General features: G+C 49.0%; 1 protein-coding gene across 3 annotated transcripts in view; it reads right to left on the reverse strand.

Moving 5' to 3' along the window:
* Positions 1-25,068, reverse strand: part of SFXN5 (sideroflexin 5) — a 108,104-nt gene that overhangs the window by 4,562 nt on the left and 78,474 nt on the right. For all 3 annotated transcript variants that reach the window (XM_074903690.1, XM_074903689.1, XM_074903691.1), the window contains one exon: positions 19,343-19,460. In XM_074903690.1, coding sequence (XP_074759791.1) covers positions 19,343-19,460 — 118 coding nt within the window. The remainder of the gene's footprint in view (positions 1-19,342; positions 19,461-25,068) is intronic.

The raw sequence follows: 25,068 nt of genomic DNA on the forward strand, positions 1-25,068 counted from the left end.
ATCACGAGGCAGCGGGAGAAGGGGGAATTGCTTCGACTCGCTGTGAGGCTACTGGAAGCTTTGCTATAGATGCAGGGAGGTCCTTGCTGGGGACACGGCCAAGGTGCATCTCCAAACTCATCCAGAAATGAGGCCAGCACTAGCCACAGCCCGTCACAACACCCGGGAGCTGGTGCAGCCTGAGGATGCTCCTCTTCCCTCTTGCAGATAGCCAAGTGCATGAAGAAAAGAGGGAAAAAAACCCCAAGAAACGGTGTCCCCTGACCTTAATCAAGTAACTATTTATAAACCAGCATCACCCAGGTAATGCAGGCGGGATAACAGCGCTGGCTTTTTAGCGGTGCTCCTGACCCGGTGAAATCTATCCCTCGCGGGGAACAAAGCCACCGTAAAGGGAATCGCCTCTCGCGGTGCCCACCGCGCGCCAGCTCTCTTCCCCCCGTCTCTGCCTTGCAGTGGAAGCCTCTCTCCTCTCATCAGCACAGACAAGGCTAATTGGGGTGATAAAGAACTGGCTCCGAGTGCTGGCGTGGGCTGGAGGAACAAATGGTGCGGTGGTCACAGCTGGTGCTGCGGAGACGGAGAGGGAGAGGGTGTGAGGCAGGCTCCCGGCGCCCAAAGTTTCGTCAGCCCATGTTGGATGCGGGGCGGCGAGGTGGGGGGTTGTGTGTGTTTTGCATTCGCTGCTGACACGGGTGTAGCGTACATGCGCGTCCGGTGAAGCAGAAGCAGGCAGAAAGCAGATGCTTTTTGTTTGGGGTTGATACTCATTTCTATCCCAGCTCGGGAAAAGGTGTAGAAAGGAATGTGCTCCTAAGAGTGCAGGGAGAGAGATAGGTCTAGGCTCGCTGCCAGGGATCCTGTAATGATATGGAAGGCAGCTAGGGGAGACAGGAGCAGATGGATTTGGCATACAGCTCATCACTCAGCCAAAAAAAGGGAGGGGGGGGGCGAGAAGAAGGAAGAAAGCAGCCAATTTTGGTAGGGGGAGGGTCATGCGGACTGGCGGATGCTGCACCGGGAGGTGGGGGAAGGGACGATCAGGCTGGTCACCGCGTCTTCTGCTGCTGCCTTGGCAGTGCCAGCGAGGAGACTCAGTGGTGGCCCCGGTTCGGAGCCTGGGAGGGCTCTCCTGGTGCTTCCAGCAGCCCTGTGCTGTCTCCTGCGGGGCCATCAGACAGCAGGGCACTGGCCCGAGGGCTGTGCCAAGCTAGCCGAGCCCTAGGGAAGCTCGGTGAGGTGTAACAAGGACTACGGTTAATGAAGAGCACCATGAAACACCGCGAAGGACCAGCAGCTGCTGCTTCCCCGGTGGTGGGCTCTGTGCACAGCTAGATGGAGAGATGGGGCACCTCCAGCACCTCGAACAGACTCTGCCTTGTCCTCAGCATCCTCGGTGAAAAACATCATGTTTTCCCTTGGATAGATGAACTACTGCTCATCAGCCACACCACGGTCCCCAGGCACCTCTGCTCGTAGCCTGGTGTAACCATGGTGTGAAATCACCTTTGTACAGATCAACCTTCCACCTTCCACACGTGCTCACCTAATGCAACTCTGCTGGGAAGCAGAACCTCATTACATTTGGTTTAACATGCTTACTTGGGGTAAAAAACCAACTTGATTGGGTTTTTGATGGTCTTGTTCCCATGGCAAGACTGCCTAAATGTTCTTCTTTCAGGTGTTTCAGATCTTAATTGACAGAATGCCGACGGGGCCAAAATCACAAATCTGAACCTGTGCTTAATTTTATAAAGCTTGGAAAACTGGAAAATGTATACTGAATGATTTAAAGACAGCAAGACTTTTTTTCTCCTCTGTTCAGGTAAATTCTTTCCAAAGCTCTTCCCAGACATCAGAAATTAAAGTGCTCTCCATGGATCCACTCGCTAAGGATGAGGAAATTGGTGCTTCCTAAGGGGTCTCTCTTGGAGCTACGGCCAACCGAAGGTGATTCGACAGGTGAGAGAATTCCAGAAACACCCCATCTCACCCCAAAACCTTTTGATTAAATCACAGAAGATGTTTTTCAAAAGATATCCAGCCTCTGGTTAAGGAGTCCAAGCAACAATGGAACTACAAGGCTTCTCAGTATCCTGCTTCAAAGAGCATCATTTTTGCTCTTTGCATAGTTTGCATTTTTCTAAATTCAGACTTCCAGCTTTGCATTTATCCATTTGCTGCACCGAGGAGCTCTCTCCTGTCAGAAATTTTCTTCCCATAAAGGTATTCAAAGATTATTAAATCACTTCTGCTAAAATTTATAGACAAAAATTCGTGCTGCGTCTCTGCCAGGCAGATTGTTTGAAATACTGATGTTAAAGCTCTTTTCTGACCTCCTCCCAGTTTTTCTACAGAGTTAAAAAAACCTGTGTACCCTCAAACTAGACACATTGGCCAAGAGATGGTCTCATGACGAACATACACGGCAACAAATAACTTTGTAAATAATTGATTTCTGGCCAAAAAGATTTTGCAGTTTTCTGGCCCAATCACAAAGCTGGGGGAAAATGATTTTGTGATAAAACTGAACTTTGTTAGGTTTTCCTTCGAATTAATAATAAAAAAAAAAAAAGAACTCAAGAGTTGACTGGCACAGTTATCTCTAATTTTTGTCTCTCTCAAGTGTTTTAGAGCCCCCTCTTTTACAGAAACATTCCCTTTCCGTAAGAAAAACATTGTATCTAGTCAAAATGTTTTTCCCAAAAAATGGTATTTGACTCCATTTCCATCTTTGAGGCTGGCCAAGGTGTTAACAAAATATAACCAGAGCCTGCGAAGGCACCGCCGCCGCTCGCAGCCCAGCAGCCGGGTGTCCCTCCACTGTCCCATCGCCGGTCACCACACACCTGGATCCAGCCCCACCCGGGATGCAAGAGCCCCACAGCTCGGTGGGAGCCCACTCGCGGGTTTGATCCCACTCACCTGCCCAAAAAAGCGCCGACTTCAGGGTCAGGGTGGGGAGGGAGGGCCGGACCCCCCGAACCCCGGGGATCAAAGAGCTGCGCACCTGTGGGTGTGGAGGAACCGAGCGCTTCCCCGCTGAGGGGTTGGAGCCTCCTTTCTCGCCACCCCTGCTTTGATCATCTCCTTCTGTCCGACACGCCAAGGTATGCAACTGCACCGGGACTGACATTCCCCAAGAGCCTGGGACGGCCGCCACGCTGCGAGGAGCAGGGCAGATGGGCTTTTCCAACTGGAAGCAGCTTTGTCGGTCAGGCAGAGCCTGCGCACGCCGCCAGCAGCACGTCATGAAGGCTCTGCATCCTCACGGCACGTCCACGCAACCTGGGGTGTGCGATGACACGGCCCGGAGCAGAGGAGAGACCACCAGAAGATGTTCTGGGAGGGCAGTGGCTTTGGAAGATGACACTGAGGGTGGGGAGCTGCCACATGAGCAAATAGATTAAACCTCCCTGAGGCTCTGGACTCATCTATTTAGGGAAAAGATGAAAATTTGTCACGTACTCCTGCACCAAGACGATTACTACCATAAGAGCCTGACTTATATTTCTAATGAAGCCACGACACAGCCTCAACCAAGCGATGAGAGCCTACAACCGTGGATACAACTAAAGCCCTGATGCACCACGCCGGGAGAGCAGCCACACGCAGGGAGTAAGAGGTTCCTCCCTGACATGCTTGAAAGTAAAGCAAAACCAGCAGCAGATAAGGACAGCTCAGGAATAAGCTGATAAGAGCAAATTTAGGAGTGTATTTGATTTATACAACCCTTCCACTGCTGTGTAAGTGGATTCACGTGTCATTCAGCGTATGAGTAAGGAACTACCAGGCAGTCCGGGTGCAATTTGCAAAGTTTCTTGTTTGACTGCAAATCTGGAAGTATTGCCACGTGCCTAGCAAGTGGGTAACCCGTTAAATCTCTGAAACGTAGTAGCTTCGTGGGGGATTACACATAAATGGCTCTGAATTCAGAGCCCTCTTTCCAAAAAAGTAAGTTTTTAGGGACATATCATTCCTCTGCAGACAGTAAGCCAGGCTTACACTGAAGGAGAAATGCGTTGCCTCTGACAGCACCTGTGGCCAGCACATTTACACCAAAGATGCACCTTGGTGCTGCTGCCTAACCTCTGGTTGGACACACCTAGAACTAGCATTAAAAAGGACCACTGTTTAGAATTCATTTTATCTCCATTTTCTCTCCTCTCCTTGAAACAATTACAAGGAGGAAAGTTGGACTATTTGGCAGTTCTGGCTCTTGAAGGTTATCCATTTCAGAAGGTTTTTCTGGGTTTTGCCATGGATGCTTTGACCACCAGCATCTACCTCCAGCTGCCTGTAGGACAGGGTAGAAAACAGAGGTTTCTCCTCAGACCAGGCTGGGCAGGGTCTGAATGTGGCACCACGCGCACCCCGCTACGACACCCGTTAGATATAAAGTATGTCAGTGATGCTGTTAGTGCCACAAGCTATTCACACTCTATCACATCTGCCGACACCTCTGCACCGTCCCCCGAAAACGTCACTGCTTTTAGCAAAGCACAAAATGCCAAGTGTCAGCAGCACCTTGGGTGCCATCAGGTTTCTGTATTGAGACGAGCAGGAATATTCCTCATGCTCAGCAGATGTTTGGATAGAGATGTTCAGTTGCTTTTGAGACAGCTACAAGGCTTAAGATGTTGCTGCCCTCACCTTGAACGGGAACAACTGACTCTCCCCCAACTACCAGTCCCATCCTAGAAGGGGGAAAATAATCAGAGCAAGCATCTCTCTGCAGCAGTGTGGATGCCAGGCTGAGACAGTGCCCAATGCTACTGCCCCAGGACACCCTGGTGCACCAGACCCACCTATAAGAGCGAAGCAAAGCTCTGCTGAGCTTAATAAACCCTGGCTGAGTTTGAGCGGAGAGTTTGCAGGATATATGGGTCAGTTATGGGACTTCCACCACTTCACGGGTGGACATGGCAGCGTTGGGTTAACGGTTGGACTTGATGATCTTAAAGGTCTTTTCCAATCTAAACGATTCTGTGATTCTATGATTAAGGGGTGGAGTTTTTAACTTCAGCTTCAGGAGTTGCAAATTAGTGTATCGCAGCTTCTCTAAAGAAAAATAATATACATATCAAAAACCCCTCAACATTTTAATCAGGTGAGGAGAAGGCAAGCATGGCATTTTAGGCTACTGCCCAAGCGGAGCAGAGCATAACTGCCCACATGACAATGAGATCCCCTCGCCCAGTGGCACGTTTGTTTCTGGTGCTCAAGAAATGACTGATGGGAACAGTGTCAGCAGGTGGTGCCATAATAAATGGCAGCAGGCACCTAAGGCTGCAAGGTAGCTTCAAGCGCTCAGCGTGTCCCTGCCTGTCCTCCAACATGGTGGTTCAACACCCACATCTCACTCCTGTGCTCCAGCCCCTGTGTTCGTTCATTGCCCCAAACCAGTCCACCAGTAAGATATCAGTTCTAACCTTCCCGTTCCCCACGGGAACCCTTCTGTCGAGGACAAACAGACGTGGTGAGATGAACGAACATCACTCCTAGGAGCTGGGTTTGGTTAGCACTGGGCTCGTGCGGTCCTCAGAGCCTCTCAAGTCTTCCAGATTTACAAAGAGATTGAAAGGTGAATCCCCCGCATGACACCGTCCCCAAGTCATTGCAAAATTGTGGGTTTGAGTCTTCTGGGAAAGAAGAGCATTGCCCAGAGCACCAGAAACCTCAAGTATTTACAAAAAAATCCCCCAAAACCCAAATAAATGTTTTGAAACCATAAGGTTTTGAAACCATAAGGTTTCAAATAGCAAAACCAAAAAAAAGTTCTTTCTGTCTGTCTTCCAGAGAAAAGAAACATTTCCAGTACTCTCTAGCAATCCAGGAAGGCGAGGGGCTTTCCTTCCTTTCACACGGTCACTGCTATCCAGGAGGAGCCAGCCCGTGTCCCTGGTGAGCTCAGCACCTCGTTCTGCAACACTTTGAAAGGGACCGAGTAGTAAGACACGAGTAACACAAACTTACCACCCATACAGAGAAATGTGGAAGCTCAAGCACAAGATTGAGCAAAGAATCGAAGTGAAGCTGTGATGGAGGGAAGCTGAGACCGTGGCATGATGTGTCCTCCATGAGGTGAAGAACCACACAAAAGGTCTTTGCAGGAGCTAAGCTGCCTTTTCTCCTTTACTCTGGAGAAGGTGGTCTGCTCGTGTGTAGGAGATGAGCGCTCATGAAATAAACGCTCGGTCTGCCACACTAAATTAATTTCTACAGAAGCACGGGAGAGGTGGATGTCTTAGGCTGGTACCACAGCAGGCACACAGATGTTCTGCCCTCAGGTCACCCAGCCTCATGGGGTAAAGACTCTTCTTCAGGAGAGAAGTTTCTCCCCAAACATTTTGTGCACGGCATTCAATCTGCAGTGTGTAGGGCAAAAGAAACTTCTTCCTGGCCTCAAGGAATAACCCTCACATGACATGATGTAAATTTTGGTGGGGAACGTTCAAGCCAACCGATGGGTGGAAAAGTCATCAACCCACCTCAAATATGATCTGGAGAAGCCCCAAAATTGCAGAGTTTAGGTTCACCATTCCTTGCTGGAATGACAGGCATTCACAAAAAGAGTTAGAATCACCTCTCTTCTTTTGGATTAAAAAAAAAAAAATCTTACTTTTGAATATGGACGTTATGAATGTAGCAAGTTTCTCTTCTGATGAAAATAAGCTATTGGGTTCATTCTGGTAAGGGTCCCTCCAGCAGTTCTGTCGAGGGAGAGAGCATTTGTTGCAATTCTCTTGCTATTAAGAAGGAAGAGCATGATGAGTATTGCAGGTTTTAGGGACGCCCTTGTTGTTTTAAAGAAGCGAAGCAAGTTCCTCGGGATCTCAACCTCCACCACATTTCCTTCTCTTGAAGGACCGACGGCCTCACTGGAAACAGGCTGCTAGATCCCAATGATTTAAAAAGCAATTACAGATAATTATAGATAACTGCGCTTGGGAAATGTGATTAATAAGGCATTCTCTGCAGTAAGCAAGCATGTTCACAGCAGGCAAGTCTGGACAACTGGCCGCCTTCCTTTGCTCGCATCCTGTACGTCTCACTTGGAGTAGTCTGAGCTACAGTTCCTTCAGATGAGCTAAAACAACTGTCACCGAGGACACAGAAAAGGACATAGCCAACACTACGCAGAAAGACAGGAGTAGGTCAGGCAACGGCCAGGGAGGAGCTGGGGACAAACATAGTTGCACCAAATAAACAGGCTGATGGCAGCCAAGAAAGGGGATTGAGTTTTCAGAGCGAGCTGGCAGAAAGAGAGGAAAGGTTTTGGCTGTCAGGCCAAGAAAAAAACAGCAAACCCAAGGACCTGTAGGAGGACTGCACAGGGCAGGAGGCGATGGGGACAGCCATCTCCACAGGCTCCCGGCGAGCAGGGCAGGAATCCTTGGGGGAAGTGCTCCGCGAGGAGCTGCTCTGTTTACAGTAGGTGCTGCTGAAAGGTGTCCTGAAGAAAGACAGCAATTAACAGGCCTGGAAAAAAATGGCTTCTTTCCACAAAGTGCCTTTTAAGTATGTTTTTTGAGCCACTCTAAGGGTTAATGTTTAGCTGTTTATCCGGAGTTGTCGGATGTCAGCTCTTTCTTTTGACTCCTAATGGCTTATAGCCATCAGGAGGTGAAGACTCCTCAAAAGAGATGGTGTCAGGAATGTTTTTGTATGCCCACTAGCACCCACACACCTGCAGCAGCCTGTGCTTGCAGGATAGATAGTTTACATACTTGAACCTGTATCCCAGGGACAGAGATATAAACATGAAACCAGATCCCCTCTGACACCGCTGCTCAAGCCCCTGGGCAGCACAAAGGGGTCCCTTCTCCCCACACCCACCTCGAATGACCACAGATAACAGTTCGGTTCAAGCTGTTGCTTCCCAGCAAGAACAAGCTCTGCTGGTCCAGGTTATGATTTTAGGGCCAGATCCTGTCATGTTTTCAGCCCCTTTGAGTCCTGCGAACGCTGGTTGTGAAACAAAGGACCACTCTCACGAGCAGACTTCAAAAACCAGCTCGGTCACAAATCAAAGCCTCTCGGACAGGGAACTTGAGAACAAAGACACAGGCTCCAAATCAATCAGAGCACTGCTCACTCGTGACCTTCCCCAGACGAGAGATGTCATTGAGCCTAATAATTACACCGTGAGGTGCAAACAGGCTGAGCAGTTGTAAATCTAACCACCCCAACGTTTCCTAGGGGCTTGTAAAGAGTGATGGGGGTAGCTGAGACCCCTGAAGACCAGAGCCTTCTTCTTCCTCTTGGAAAGAAGGAAATTTGCTTCCAGAAGTGACTGAACTCCCAATCTCAACCCATTAGGAAGCAAGTAGGCACGGGAAATGTTTTGATTTTGAGAAAGACATGGGGGGGGGGGAGAAAAAAAAAAAAAAAAGGGAAAGGGCCCAGAAATGTCCTTCGTGCAATTGGTTTCTTCTTTCCTGGTCATGTCTCAAGTAAGTGACCCCACAGCAAGAGGAGTTTCAGTTGTGCCAGGACATGAATCAAAAAGGCACTGCAAGAAAATAAGTCGTGAATTTGGGAAAAGGGAGGCGGCCCTGCCACGAGGCAGATGCTGCGTCTCTGAGATTCCCACCCACAGCTTTGCATCTGGAACTGCTGCTGCATCCAGCCAGATGAGGGCAGAAGGAAATTACTGTGCCACATTTTCTCTAGCCTCCTGCTACAGTCCCAGAAAAAGAACTTAAACGAGCATCACACAGTGCAGTGTGGGAGCTCTGTGGAGTGATGAGAATTTGGGGGTTTCATGACCTGGGGGGAAAAACAATGATGTCGCAGTGAGGCAGAATTTGGAACTGTGGGTCAGTTTGGTTTTCAGAAGCTCCCTGCAGAAAGATCAACCACTGTATTGAAGCCCTCCCTGAAGCAGGAGGGAGCTTGTGGCTGTTGGTTCCCGTTAGCATCTCAGGCTAAAGCACCACTGACAGCAGAGGAGAGGAGTGCTAAGTCTGAACCTTCCCCACGTGTTCAGGAGTCCCTTCACCTGGCAGATGTGCTTGAGAGGGGGGGTTAAACTATGTGAGCCTGCCTAAGTCACAGAATCATCCAGGTTGGAAAAGCCCTTGCAGCTCCTCCAGCCCCACCATGACCCTCCCCCTGACCGTTCCCAACTCCCCCAGATCCCTCAGCGCTGGCTCAGCCCGACTCTTCAACCCCTCCAGGGATCCCGGGGACTCCCCCCTGCCCTGGGCAGCCCATTCCAACGCCCAACAGCCCCTTCTGCACAGAAATCCTTCCTCAGAGCCAGCCTGACCCTGCCCTGGGCAGCTTGAGGCCATTCCCTCGGGGCCTGGCGCTGGGGCCTTGGCTCCAGAGACTCATCCCCCCTCTCTGCCCCCTCCTGGCAGGGAGTTGCAGAGGGCCAGGAGGTCTCCCCTCAGCCTCCTCTGCTCCAGACTGAACCCCCCCAGTTCCCCCAGCCGCTCCCCAGCAGACCTGTGCTCCAGACCCTGCCCCAGCTCCGTTGCCCTTCTCTGGCCATGCTCGAGTCATTCAATGGCCTTTTTGGGGTGAGGGGCCCAGAACTGAACCCCCTCAGCGAGGGGCGGCCTCCCCAGTGCCGAGCCCAGGGCTCAGATCCCTTCCCTGGCCCTGCTGGCCACGCCAGTGCTGACACAAGCCAGGATGCCGTTGCCCTCCTTGGCCCCCTGGGCACACTGCTGGCTCCTGTTCAGCCGGCTGGCAATCACCCCCCAGGTCCCCCTCTGACTGGCCCTTGCTCTGAATATGCCTGAGCTCCCCAAAAAACACTGCTGCTACTCTGACTTGGAAGTTTATAGTATGGAGGGTGGGTCTGACCTTGCAAGCTCTAAAGTAAATATGGTGAAAGCTCTGGGCTTCTGTCTGTGTCACACTGGAGATGATGGCAGAGAGAAACTCAGGGTGGGAGCAGGAACTGGGGCAGATCTCTGCAGCCAAGAGCAAGCTAGAGAATCACAGAATCACAGACTGGTTTTGGTTGGAAGAGACCTTAAAGATCATCTAGTTCCAACCCCCCTGCCAGGGGCAGGGACACCTTCCACTGGATAGATTGCTCCTGACAGAAAAACCTGTGTAGGAGGCCTACGACAGGTTTGGAATAGTCCATGGGCATCTACAGAGCACAGGAATAACACTGACAATTACTGCGATAGTTTATGATAACAGCTCATCACCATCCTCTGGAGACACCCTCCCAGCTCCTGTCTCTGCAAGCTTAAGCACAACCATAAACTCAGACAAACCATCTCCAGCCACCTAAATACTTCCAGTAATGCAGAGACTCCTCCAGGCTAGCAGGCTCCTGGGCAGCAGCTTTCCTGCACGACACAACTAGAAGGAAACTAAAAGTTGTTGAGTGTATCTGCAGCACAGAAAACAAGCCACTGTGATTTTTCAAATATTTTTTTCCTGGTTGCTTTGACAGGAAAGGTGTTCTGCAGATGCCAGCCTGCTGAGGGGGGCGAGGGGGGAGAGCAGGGGAGGTGTGAAGGGAAAGCCAAAGGGTAGGGCCAAGGGAGAAGCGGTGTGTGAAGTCTGGCTCCTCGGGAAACACACGCCGGGTTTGTAAACCCTGCCCCAGCAGCTGGTGCAGGTGAAGGAAAACCTGAGCTAGGGGCTGAGAAGGGGGGCTGGGAACACATCGTCTTTTCTGCTTGATGCTCTCAACCAGAGAGGGCTGGTGAGAGCAGGAAAGGAAGGGAAGTGTAGAGAAGGAAATGGTAGAAGCTCTCCAGTTTCAAACTGAGGGAGATCAAAACCTTGCCAAAAAATCGGCTGTTTAGCCCAGGGTCAGGTTTAAGTCCACTGCTCATCCCTTAGCGAGCAGCCTCCGGCCAACTTTCCCTGCAGTTACGGCACAGTCACCTTCTGGAGATGTACAGGGGAGGAGTCCTGCTGCGCTGCGGGACCAAGGTCCCACCTCTCTGCATGAGCGGCTGAGCCCAGGGCTGAAATCCGGGCTGAGCCCTGGAGATGGGTCCCACGGTGCTTTGAGCTGCTCTGGTGACTTCATGATGGTTCCTGGCCAAGGTTGTGACTTGCTTTGGAGGAGGGAAGGATTGGTCACAAAAACTGCTGGTGAGAAACGCTTCGGTCTCCAGACTTCAGGTCCATGCCCAGGCTGACAGCAAGGGGAGGCTCCATCAGAAGCGTGGCAGGACAGACGTACCCTTCACTTTGCAACAGTCTCAGACACTTAAAGCAAAGACTAAAGAGATCTTTGCCTTTCCACTGCTCAGCTGAGACATGTTCCACTCATGGTGCAGGAAGACATGACTCTCCTGTAACTCAAGATGAAGGCCGTGGTCCTCTGAATGTCAAAGCCCAGCTCAGAGAAGCTGATAATCATAAAACAAATTACCCAAGAGAGGTCCCAGACTAAAATTCTCGCACCACAACTACCTGAGTACTTGCAATGGGGCAGTCAGGGCTACAACTGCCTGAAAAAACATGTCTTGGGTTCAGTAGAGCACACCTGGCATCCACACGGCCAAACTTTTCCCTCAGAGCGTAAGGTTTTATTTGTTGGGAGCAGTCCCAGGGAGCTCTACCCTCCAGCATCAGCTGGGAAGCCAAAACTGATCCAAAGAGGATGCAGACAGTTAACCAGGCTGGGCACCATGGGCCAGTGACCCAGCTTGTGCTTGGACGCTGATGGGTTTAGAGTACAGATGTAGTTTATGACTTCCTTAGGCTATTATTTCTTATAAAAGATAGGCCAGAAACTTATATTTGAGTTTTGTGCAACCACATCCAGCCTTTGTGTGCAGTCATGGCAGTTCTGCTGTTCCCCAAACGCCACCTCCTCTCCCATCACTTTACCCTTCCAGGTGCAGCACTATGCTCTGGAAGGGTCACTCAGTCATCCTCCAACCTCTGAGAGGAACGAGTCCATCCTCACCAAAGAACATCAGACACAAACCTTGTTGAGCATTATCCTTCATCTGAAGGCCAAACCAGGGCTCAACACATTTCCAAGAATCTCGGGTTTTCTCTACAGCCCTACTTGAATCACATTACAGAAACACAGAACCATCTGGGTTGGAAAAGCCCTTGCAGCTCCTCCAGCCCAACCATGACCCTCCCCCTGACCGTTCCCAACTCCCCCAGATCCCTCAGCGCTGGCTCAGCCCGACTCTTCAACCCCTCCAGGGATCCCGGGGACTCCCCCCTGCCCTGGGCAGCCCATTCCAACGCCCAACAGCCCCTTCTGCACAGAAATCCTTCCTCAGAGCCAGCCTGACCCTGCCCTGGGCAGCTTGAGGCCATTCCCTCGGGGCCTGGCGCTGGGGCCTTGGCTCCAGAGACTCATCCCCCCTCTCTGCCCCCTCCTGGCAGGGAGTTGCAGAGGGCCAGGAGGTCTCCCCTCAGCCTCCTCTGCTCCAGACTGAACCCCCCCAGTTCCCCCAGCCGCTCCCCAGCAGACCTGTGCTCCAGACCCTGCCCCAGCTCCGTTGCCCTTCTCTGGCCACGCTCGAGTCATTCAATGGCCTTTTTGGGGTGAGGGGCCCAGAACTGAACCCCCTCAGCGAGGGGCGGCCTCCCCAGTGCCGAGCCCAGGGCTCAGATCCCTTCCCTGTCCCTGCTGGCCACACTAGTGCTGGTCAGTATTCAACCACTTGGTATCATATAAATCTGGGGTGTTTCTGCTCAAGTAAAAGGTTTCACTGGCATTAAAGAAGCTCACACACATCACCCGTCCATTTTAAGTTCATGTGAAAAATAAAGATACTCTTGCTTATGCCAACAATTACTTTGCCAGAAGAGAAAGTGGATCAGTACACAGGAGAGGAACCTCAGCAGAACCTCTCAATGCTTCATAAGTCAACGAGGGAGCATCACCTGTGTGTCAGTATGAAACCAAACCTTCAGGGCACAGCTTGAATGCTCTGCAGTCTTTGGGAGACACATTCCACTGAGCTTCCAGCCTCCTGCCAGGCCTTAAGGACCTTGCGCCACTTCTTTTCGAAGCGGAGCTCCTTCCCAGACCACCCTCCAGCCCAAGGGCAGACTTTGGCCAGCACCCTCAGGTTACCAGCCTCTCAGGAAACCATTCCTCAGACCCAGAAGCAAAGAAATACCACAGAACTTCTCACTTCTCAAACATTTTTCCCCATGGCAGCTGGCAAATCCTTTCCTTTGCTTCTTATCCAAGTTGGACAAAATTACTGCAGAGAATCCCTCCGGCTCCCCTCCCCCTGTGCAATGTAATCCCAAGGGAGAAATGGTTTCATGGGGACCCCCTGCTGTCTTGCATCTGATTTCCCTCCTAAGTATGGTATAGGGAAGCGTCTCGAGGGCTATGGCTGTGACCTCCATACAGCTCTTTTGTCAAGTGCCATTTCATTAAAAAATCAGCCTTTTAACTGTGGACACATTTCAACCTCACCAAATCTGCTAATTATTGACAGTTGGTGAAGAGGAGATTTCACTTGTTCCTCCTGTTAAACTGCATCTAATTAGTAATTACTGGTTCACTGTCATCTTTACTGCAATAATCCCACTGCACATTGGCTCATTAACCTTTTGCTTTTCTAAAGCAGCCTGCCAACAAGATGAAGGCTAAAACAGATTGGAAAACAATAGCTCAGCCTTGGATTTTAGGCTGTTTATTCCCCTTGTCCTGAAGAACCAAAAGGAAGATTATTTTTAAGAAAAGGCTTTCAGCTGAAATCAGCCTAGTTCCGGAAGATGGCCTGTTTTGCCCTAACCAGCAACCCAGGCCCTTCAAACTTCACCCACGCTGAGGGCATGTGTATTATAGCTCGTGGAAGGGTTTCTCTGCCATCAGCTCTTGCTTCAGCTCCATCGCTCACCTGGGTTTATCCTCCTTTATCAGCACGACACAGCACACTGGGCAGGGGCTGAGGCAAGTTTCGGTGGGTTGGCAGCGCCCTAGAAGTTCAAGAGCATCCCCTTGGATGCTGAAAAATGAATGATCCGGATTGAGCAGGGCCCGAAGGGTGGAAAAATCAGTGGAGCAACCCCATGGTTATTTCTTTTGCTGCTACACTGAATTTCATTTGCACAAGTCCCATTTTCAGTTTGGAACTGTCACAGCTGTTTCTATTGGCAGTGCATAGCTGAGTAGGAGTTGTCAGTGGGGATGCTGTAGGATAGGCGGTTAGAAAAGAGATTCCCCGGGGGGCATGGGAGGCAGTTGGAGGTTGTGGGCTAAATGCATTAACTAGATGTTTCTCCTAAACTTAACAGCAGTGAATTATTTAATGCATATGGATGCATTTCGGTACCTGAGTTAACGCTATATTGGGATGAAAAGTGTGTTTCTCAGCATCTCAGGCGTGCGCAGTCACAAGGACCCATGTCTTTACGGCTGACACTAGGGTTTTATTTTTATAAAGTGATCTTCAAAACATCTAGAAACAAGCTGTGATTCTGGAGCACTGCTGCAGACATCAAAGCAGATTCCATCTGTACAAAATCAAGGAAGGTATAAGGTCTTAGCTAGACTAAATACCGACCCAAGAGAAGATCTGGATGCATTATCCTTCCCAACACATGCAGGTTGTTCAGCTCCAGGATCTTCATTTACCCGATACTGGTGTTTCTGTATGCAACCAGAGCCGAATTCTGATTTCTCTCATGTTGTTTCAAAACAGGTGTAACTCTGAAGCAGCTACAGCTGATGTGATAAGGTGGCAGCATTTATCTAGCACGTTTATTAAATCTATTGCAAGGCTTCATTCTCCTTGAAAACTAATTGTAAGTTTGAGCCCCTTTAGAAGAGTGGATCAAAGGTGGCCAGGCAAGCTCCCATGCTAAAACAAGCGCTTAACGCATCAGCTTCTGTGTTTGCTCTCTGACTGAAGAAAAAGGACTGTGAATGTGTGATTAAGGGCAGAATTTGGCTCATTTACAATTCCTGAAAGGGTTGCTGCTCAGACCATAATCATATTTTTGGAACAGAACACGCCTATTACATCTTGTTGTTAATAATTTACTCCCTGGGTAGTGCTCATTACAACAGCATCATCTCACTCGTGTTATGTTCGTAGCTGCCTCACCTACTGCTGTTATGAGGAAAAGCAAACACACATGTGCACACAAACACACACATGAATATGCATATAGAGAGAGGTCAATGTTCAAACACTTAAAGCCTGTTAACTTAGTTGTCTGGCAAGTTCATGGACCAGCGATGAGTGGCCAAGAAGTCACACGTTCTGAGAAATGCTCTTTGCAAGGCTACTCAGATCTCCAAGACTGTGAAGAAATGGCTGTGGATTGTTTGGGATAAATCACCTGCTCTGCTCACTTGGGCATCCCCACAGTCACCACCGATGAGATTCTGCAGAATGGGAGGAGCATCCTTTACACACGCGCTCGCACGCGTCTAACACGAATGCAAACAAGACTGATCAGACCAGGCTGCTATGGAGAACCCGATTCCTTGACATCAACAGATGTGAGGTCCAGCTGCGCGTGTGGCGCTAACTCCAGTTGAACAGAGACAAAATCCCAGTAGGGAATGAGCTATACCACCAGCTGTAACGGTTTCTCTTCACTGACACGAAGCGTGGGCAGGGAGCACGTCATTCTGTTTGATCTACTAATCAGCGCTGATTCATGTTTATACTGCAGATAACATTTCATCTGCTTTTAGAAGGTCATTTTCAAGTGATGCTGTATGGTTTCACTATTGCCTGACGCCTGCAAATTGAATAGCCTTTGAAGGAAGCCAGACCTTAATTTTCCTTGTGGCCTAGAATTCATTCAGCTGTTAGCATCAACATGATTTTTCATGCTGTAATATCAGATACTATACATCATAAATTATCTGTCACCCGTAAAACTAAAATACAAAAGGCAAAAAGACCTTCTGAGCTTCATTTTTAGTTAAAGAAACTAAGGCAATGAATAAATATTTATGTAGAGCCCAAAGTGTTTAACACTGAATGCCTCAGATTCTGCCACTGAAACTTTAGTTCCCACTGACCTTAGTAGTCACTTGCTGTTTCACAGAAGCCCATGCTAAGCGATGCCTGCAGAAAATACTGGAAACGTACAAGATGCTAAATTTCAAAACAGAATCGTAGGGTGAGTTTCCTGTCTATGTTGAAAGAATGGTTTGGCTTGGCCAACACTGTTGAACACAGGTGTCGTCAGCAAGAACAGAGAAAATACACAATGACTGCTGCTTAAGGCTTCAGATGACCCAAAGTCTGGGGAAGTGGTAAGAAATTAAGAGCCCAGGTCACAGGGCTCTGGATCTTGTGGTGATCTGTGGAAAAGAAGTCAACGTGCATCATACTATGGTCACACACAAGATTGCATTTGGGCACAAAGAGCTTGTGGACCTATGGAACGGGGCACCATTCTGGGAGAACAGTAGCAATGTCACCTTGTTTTGCCAATTATTAAGCCTAGCAGAAAGGACCCAGCCAGCATCAAGCTGAACCAATAACCAGATTGTATTTGATACAAAAGGGTCAGGACATGGGTGAGCGCTGGGGGTACAAACAAGTCAATCAGGTTATACATAATCAACATCAATCCCAATGATCCCAACAACAACACCACACGACCAACAATGGGTGGGATAAACAGTGAAATACAGTCTCCCATAGAAGGGACGGGAGACAACCAGGTCAACCAGCCAAACACATCAGACCAAGGAAGCCCCATCATGAATCCCCACAGAGCCCACGTTTACAAAAGCCAGACCTGAGTGGAGCCCAGTCCCAGGGAGGCGGGAGGTCCTTCCCCAACAGGGAACTCTGCACAGGGCACCCACCTCACACACAGACTCTCCTCTCTCCCTGCAAGGGGTCCCAGCTTTGATCCCTCAGGGGGACACCTGACCTTGGGTTACTCAGTGCAGACCCCTGGGGCTCCTTTACCCAATGGCTCTGTCTGCAAGGCCCCGCACCCTGGGGGGAAGCCTGAAGGGAAACTCACCCCCCTTTGGGAAGGGTGGGGGAATCACCCAGATGTCAGCCTTAACTGGGGGCTTGGGGTTGAAACCCCAGCGTTTCACACCTTTGGAGTAAATGAGGTTGGGGGTACCTCCTGTGGTCTGGCTTCCCTGATTATCTTGAAAGGAGACCTCCCAGGAAAGGCCACGGCTACTTTCTGGCGGGTGAAGCTCCTTTCCCTGGAAACAGGAGCACAAGGGATGCTCTACAGCCAAGTCTCCTTCCAAGAGGAACTTTGGACATACTCTGGGCATGTACCTCAAACGAGTGCGAGACCTGGAAATACTCCTCAGTCCTTCACAATCAAAACCTCTGAGTAGAACTTCGGATCACAGCAAAAAAACATTGGACGGGGAGCTAAGGTTGAGCTCATGCCAAAATGATAAACATGCTCTGTGGATGTATGAATTGAAGCTGGGGCAGGGTCTGGAGCACAGGTCTGCTGGGGAGCGGCTGGGGGAACTGGGGGGGTTCAGTCTGGAGCAGAGGAGGCTGAGGGGAGACCTCCTGGCCCTCTGCAACTCCCTGCCAGGAGGGGGCAGAGAGGGGGGATGAGTCTCTGGAGCCAAGGCCCCAGCGCCAGGCCCCGAGGGAATGGCCTCAAGCTGCCCAGGGCAGGGTCAGGCTGGCTCTGAGGAAGGATTTCTGTGCAGAAGGGGCTGTTGGGCGTTGGAATGGGCTGCCCAGGGCAGGGGGGAGTCCCTGGGATCCCTGGAGGGGTTGAAGAGTCGGGCTGAGCCAGCGCTGAGGGATCTGGGGGAGTTGGGAAGGGTCAGGGGGAGGGTCATGGTTGGATTAGATGACCTTCAAGGGCTTTTCCAACCTAGACGATTCTGGGATTCTGTGAATTCAAGTAGAAGCAGGCAGATCACATTGCTCCTGCAACTGGTACTTGTGTAACTTCTGACTGGAATAGTGTGTCTGGTTCTTATGGAAATGCTCCAAAAAGGATGTTGACTAATTAGAAAAAGTTTAAGGAAGAGCCATATGAATCATTAAAGCTTCAGGAAACACGTCTTTTAGCAAGAGACTCCAAGATTGAGCTATATTCAGTTTCTTAAAGAGAAGATTAAGGGACAGTTTTATCTCAGCCTGTAAACAGCTAGAAGGACAACAAAAAAATCTCTAACACGTTTTTCAGTCTAGCAGACAAGTGTGCAAGATTCCCTGGCTTGAAACTGTGAATAAACCCATCCAGACCAAAAAACCTCAATTAACCAGTAGAGGCTGTGATACCAACTTCTGGTCAACTGTTCTAGTTGACACAAAAAGAACTCCAGCGAAGTCCTTCGCTCTGTTTGACTGAGGTTTTATCACTTTATATTAGTGACCCTCCCTGTAAACATACAAAATGACAATCGGCAAATCTATAAACTCCAAACACCGAATGGTCAAAATTAATGTCTTACAAATAAATACAGCTTAGCAATTTGCTTAACTAACTTGGGTATGCATTTGAACTGATTTCATTAGTCATTCTGCCTGTTTCCTTGACTAGTTTTTCTCTGTTGACCCCCAGGCTGTGTCTTCCCAGAGCCAGGCTAGAAGATGAAAAGGCAGAACCCTTCAAAGAAGCTCTGGGAAAGTACATCCACATCAAATGTACATCCCAGGCTCTTTGCTTAATGGGCAAAGACTTGTTTTGACTTTGTTAACGCCAAGGAAACACCACTGGCATGGGGAAAGGTGAGCTGAACCATGCTGTCCCCACTGCAGCTCAGTTCTGACTAAGCTCACGTCCCCAGACAAGACAGGATGAACCCAGCTGGAGTCTGAGAGCTGAAGCCAACCCTCAGAAACACCAACATCCCTTGACTTGTGATCTGACCAGACCTGACCTGGACATCACTAAAGAGGGACCAGACACCCTCTGCGATAGCTGAGACTCTCCTCTGGCTGGTGATCAAGTAGGCAGAACATTATTCTCAAACATTTAAAAACCGACCTTATTCCAACCTGGTTGTCCCCCTGATACTTCGTGTTTTAATTACTAAATGTTCTCCACATGGGAGAGGCCTGGAGCAGACCACCCCTGTGGGAGAACGAGGAGGATCCCACGTGACCATCCCTTGTCGGTAAAAGGTGTGTTTGGTGGGTGGAGCAAAGGTTCCTCTGTTCAGTTCTTGCTCTGTTCTCTTGGAAGGGACATCCCACCGCACGATCCAAACACTGGTTAGAAGTATGGAAAAGCCGTGGGATATTCATCTGTGCTATGCTAGCCAGGAGGGACTCACATCACCTGCCCAGTGAACCTGCGCTCGTTAAAGTGAAGAAGACAGCAGCTGACTCCACCCAAAAATGGAGGAGGTTCCATAGACATGAGACAATCCAGGAAGGCCAGACAAGCAATGGCATTAGTAAGTCCCTCCAAGATACCCCACAGCAGTGACCAGACATGTACTGACCTCGGACATCTGCGGGAAGAGGCTGATGGCCAAGGGGAGGGCCAGGCCAAAGGCCGCGAGGCACACAAGGCTTTGGACTGGGAGAATCATCCGGGGACGAGACCTCAGGAGGGATGTTCTGGAAAGGAAAGGCTTGGTTAGAGCATTTCATAGAGCAGGTGAGTGCGTGCCATCATCAAAACTGACACTGGTGTTCACCCAGACCCAGGGTCTCCCTCTCCCTAACTGGTCTAGGTTCGTCCTTAGCAGGTCATCAGCAAGTTCTCCCACAAAAGATCCCCAGACCTGCAAACGGCGCTTTTGTATCCGCTGGGGTTACACAGCCCATGCCAACCTAAGCGTTCACAACTCCTAAATTAAAACAGCCTGACTTCATGCCTGCTTCCCCCATTTCAAACCATCCCACACCGGAGCGAACGGCACACGAGGTGACCGGGCCACACGCAGGCGTCACCTGCATTATGGCTTTGGAGACGATGTCGAGTGAGCAGATGGAAATTAGGTTCGCGAGAGAGATTATGAACTTTGTCAGCCCTATCACACAGGGATACTGGAAAAGGCACACGACTTTGTTAACGGGGTAACAAAGTAGTAAATTTGACAATGCCTTAATTTGTTAAAAATCAAACATCTGCAGAGTGGGCAATAGGGATGTTTTAACACCTGCTGTCCCCAGGGGATATTTATGAGTTCAAGACTTGTTAAGAGCAAACACTTTAAGATACCTGCAAGGTCAGATTCTGATAATGACCCATTAAGTGACCCTTCTGATGCAATTAACACCCAACCACTGACAACATTTAGAAGGTGGCACGCTAAGTATCTTCCAGGATAGAGGATGTCAGACCATTTACACATTAATGGGAAACAAGTTTACAAGTTAAGTGGGAAAACATAATTCTTGAGGGGTTTGTTCTGGAGCTATTTACACCAAAATGATACCTTCATTCAATTTTTTTCTACCGGTCTGAAACAACCGGGATTATAAACCAGCAAGTTGACGGTGAGTTTTGTTTGAATATTCAGTGTATATTAGCAATGTCAGCAGATTCACCACGGGGTCACCAGCTCCGACCTTAGTCCCAAGGTGCATCTCTCCTCTGTCCACCCTGATCTTGAGGATGGTGACACCTCACAGTGTCCTGCCTTCAAACACGGGCAGAGATCTGCGATCTGTCCCTGGGGTGATAAGCGAGGAGCTCTCTTTTGGTCGAGGAAGATCCAATCAGATGACACTAACTGCTAAACATCACTGTGGTTACCACCATGGGGGTTTTAAAAAGCTTTTCTAATCCTATTCACAAGGTGCTCCCCACACCCAAGCCAACCCTTCCCACATCAGGGCAGGGTGTGCTCTGGCACACGCACAAGTGATTTTTCCGGCACATCTCCGCATGCAGCCCGAGCCTGCAGCCAATGCAAGATAACAGATTACCTCAACCCCCGTCTACTCCACGTTTACTGCAGGCTACAAACACGCACCTGATGAATTATAACGGAGCAGCTGATGTGTGGGAACTTGTTACCCTGCTGTACGTTGTCTGTGTGTCTGAACATTCCGACTCTTCGCCCTTTGCTAGCAATGCTTGCTGAAAGCTGTCTTCATCTTGAGAAGGTTTGGGGGAAGTGGGGAAGGAAAACAAGATCCAGAGCCTTAACTCCTCCAATATCTCAGCTCCTCACTAATAAGCTATCGAGACAGAGTTGATCCTATCAATTTGTGCTGTGAAAGCCAAGCTTCTGTTCTCCAATATTTAGCTACTTTGTTTTGCACAGAGCACAATCTAACCTACTCCTGTCCACAAGGATTTTGTCCGAGCCAGGCAAGTGGGTTGCCTTGCTCCGTGCTCTTTAACAAACGCAACATTCAAGAACTGCCATCAATTAGCTGTGATAACTAGTCCCTGGGATGCAGAGGGGCAACTCCTGGAACTGATTTATTCTCCTCCTTAAGCTGTCGTGATCCATGAGAGCCCTCGCTGAGAAAATCATATGACCAGCATCCTTCAAGCCTCCCTGGAGTACAGTTTAGAACCAAGACATCACTGCTTATACCACCCCTGACATCTTAATTTGGAAGCTGCACCCTCTTTAATTACTGCCCTGTTGGGGACCTTATAATCACCCAAGTAAAAACTCAACCAATTTAAAAGGATCCCCAGTACAGCCCCCAGGTGTGATTTCCAGGAGTGCTTCAAACTCAGGCCAGTTCAAATTACAATGGCTAACCTCCTAATTAAGAAGTTATGGTTTGCTTTAAAAAGGAGAGGGGACTAATTAACACATGTAGTGTAATGTCTTAATTGGGATTTGGATTCTAAAATTTGTGCGGTTCAGAATAAATGACTCATAATTAGTCGAGAGGTCCACTTCTCTTCTGTCCCTAGGATCTTTGCTCACGACACAGATCTCAGAAGAATATTAAATATTGCATGCTGCATTTTGTTAGCTGTCAAACGCAATCGAAAACCCTCTTTTCACCCATTAGGCCCCCAGTGGAAGTGAATGATTAGATGATTCCAAAGGGTTTAATTGCAGAGTGTTACAGCAGATTAAAAATAAATTAATAATAATAATAATAATAATAATAATAATAATAATAATATCCATTTGTTGGAGAGTGAATTAGTTTACAGCACGGTCCTGTGTGCTCCGCCAAGGGGTTTGAGCAGGGAAGTGGGGGCCTGGACCTTCAGATCCCCCTGACAGCCCAACTTGGCTACTGGCATCTTCTGAAGCAGACTGCTATGTTCACAGGAGCAAATATCACCTTGCTCTACCAGTAATTCTGTAGTATTTGAAGTTATTTTCACACAAGAACAGCGGATTTACAGACCGTCACCACGTACGCAGCACAGCACCAGCCAGGCTCTGGTGAACTCAACCTTGGCACCCGGGTTTGACAATTAGGGATTGAAAAGCCAGCACCAAGAGAAGAGCTCAGAGCAGGAAGACAATATAATGCATGCTTTATTGTTCCCAATTTTAGAAGCTAAATTTTTGGCACCAGTGGTCTGCCTTGCTAGTACAAGCGATCCGTGTTTATACATCAACCTTTGGATGGCAAAGAACATGTATTTTTGCAAGACTTCCCTCCTCCTCTCTCTTTTTTCTCTTTTTTTTTTTAAAAAAAAAAAAAAGATTTGTTTCTTTACCCACCCCCCCTTTCAAAACTCCCAAATGCCTGTTCTTTCTGCAATTTGCCTTCATAAAATTTGCTTAGCGGATATTAAAGAGGCAGTAACACACTGGGGAGCTTCTCGTTTACTGATCCTAGGTAGTGCTTAGTGTTAGCAGCTATACCTAAAGCTAGACCTTACGGATAACATTTCAATATGCATGAGCGTGCATGTACGTAGGTATATACACAGACACACGCATACTTGTACAGACAGTACATCTGCTCCGCAGAGACAGTGTGTTGTAGATCTTGTAAATACACCTTCATTCAACTTTCATCACATTGTTCATTAGTGGTTTAAATTTTGCATAATTTGGCAGCTGCCTCTGGCGTTTTTCAAGAGGTACTGTAATTTATTCCATATGGAAGTCAGTTGCTGTACTAAAAAGGAGTTATCAGGTTCAGTGAACCAGAGCTGTATTTGTCTAGAAGGAGGTGTCAGATGCTAAACTAAATATGACAGGAGTTAACCAAAGTCTCCCAGCTGACAGATTCTGTGGGGTTTCTGTAGTGTTTGGTATAAACAGGTTCAAAGCTAATACATACATCGCAAGACGCCGAGGATGCCGGCGGGGTAAGGAAAGCGCTGGAGGCTGAAGCTCCGGCTATCCTGAGGCATCCCAGGCTCCTCAGAGCCCAGGGTTCAAAACACTCCGACGTGAAAACAAACTTTGAGGTGGTTGTCCTCCCTCAGATCCCAGCTCCCCTGAGAGCCTCCCAGAGCGGGCACCGTACCACAGCCTCTGCTTCAGAGAGCTCGTCAGGTCCCTGCTATCCGCAGAGGGTGTTTCTGAGCTTTTCTCACTCATTTTGGGAATCCTGAATCCTGAGGTCTTCTAGCAACCAGTAGCTCTGTGTGCTGTCCTGTCCAGCCAGGCCACCGCTGTCCTCGCCAAGGAGCATCTCCTGCTCTTGGGTGTAGCCCCAGTGCCCCCTCCAGAGGACACAGCAGATGCAAAGCGAGTGAGGTTGGGGGATTTTTGTACTTGATTGACGTAATTAAAGGAGCAGTTTCAATGTTTACTCTGGAAACAGCCACAGCAGTTTAAGGTGTCACTGCTGGCAGCTGTTTAGTTTAAACAAACTTCAGCGAGGGTTTAGCTGGACGAAGAGACTTTGCGCTTCCAGAGGAGGAAGAGCACCTGTAGGAAAGGTTCTGCACGCACCGTCAAAAGAAGAATATTTCCAGCAAAAGGCTGTGAAGATGAGGTCCAGGAGGACCTCCTACCTCACACACATTTCTGCAGCGAAAAACATAGTTTAAGCTGAATAAAACACCTTTCCAGCACCACAAAACAATGGGCTGAGCACTGGGTATCCATCAGGCGAATCTATTTTTCACGGCTAGACTGACTTAGCTCAGCCAGAGCAGCTCTGTAATGTTGATCCAGCCTGGGAGCACCCTAATTTTATGAGCTTTACATGAAAACAGCCCCAAGGATGCTGACATGCTGTGGCAGCTCTGCCCCAAGACCAGGAGGACGTGGAGATGAAGAAAGAGTAGAAACACTCCCCTTCCATGGACACAACTACTCCGCTCCCCACTTCTCTCAGCTCTTGCCCATTGCCATCAGCCCCAGCTTTCTCTCTCCTCCATAAACGCTGCACAGTCAGCTCCAGGCCCTCTCCTCTGCCTGTCTAGTCTGACCTCCATGAGCTCTTGGAGACCATCCTCAGACTGAAGAGGATCCTGTGAAGAATCCTCTGAAGACTGCCGTGCTTCAGACCCTCTAAGGTTGCTTGTACTGTGAGGTGGAGAAGAGGCTTTAGGATAAGGATTTAAGAAGAGCTTATGTTCTTCAAGTTCCACTGCCAGCTATTAGTTCAGAGCATCCACAGCAGACGGTGCTGGTGGACTGAGCTTGCTCACCGCTTGTCCAGACCGCATGAACCAAGAACCACTGGATTTGGACTCTCCCACCACTAAGCTCAGCCTACAAAGGAACCTGAGTTTGCACTTCCACACAGACCTGGGTGGCCTACAAGTAGACCAGCTGCGTGATGGGCTTCAACTCTGCAAGGAGTCAGAAGCTGGACAAAGGCAGCACTGGAGAAGTCTTGGGTGATGGCTGGGACAAACCTGCACCATTTCCCAAATTTCATCATAACTGCCAGCTAAAAGGATTCACAGAAGCACCTGAATAAAGGGAAACGTCTGAGGGACTAGAAGCCCAACTGAATGCAGTGGATATCGTTGTCCCCACACATCGGTGATGTGGAAGTACTAATGAAGTTTCCATTGTCTGCTCCAAAGCCAGCTACATCCCATAGATGAGTCGTCCTCGTCTCATAGACAATGCAAAACCAATATTTTTCCATATTAAAGTTGCCAACACAGATATTATTTATAAAACTTAAATGAGAATACATCTGCACAAAATAACTGACACCGTGTTCCCCGCATGGCATATGTAGTCTCAAAATAAACATTGATTCTATATGTTAGCTGCTTCAACAGAGCGTCCAAGCAGCAGGAAATGCATGAAACATGGGGAAAGAATGGCGCGCTGCGGAGCTCAGCAGTGGGAGGTAACATTGAATTACT

The sequence above is a fragment of the Athene noctua genome, chromosome 4 (assembly GCF_965140245.1).
Source record: "Athene noctua chromosome 4, bAthNoc1.hap1.1, whole genome shotgun sequence".
NCBI classification, from domain to species: domain Eukaryota; kingdom Metazoa; phylum Chordata; class Aves; order Strigiformes; family Strigidae; genus Athene; species Athene noctua.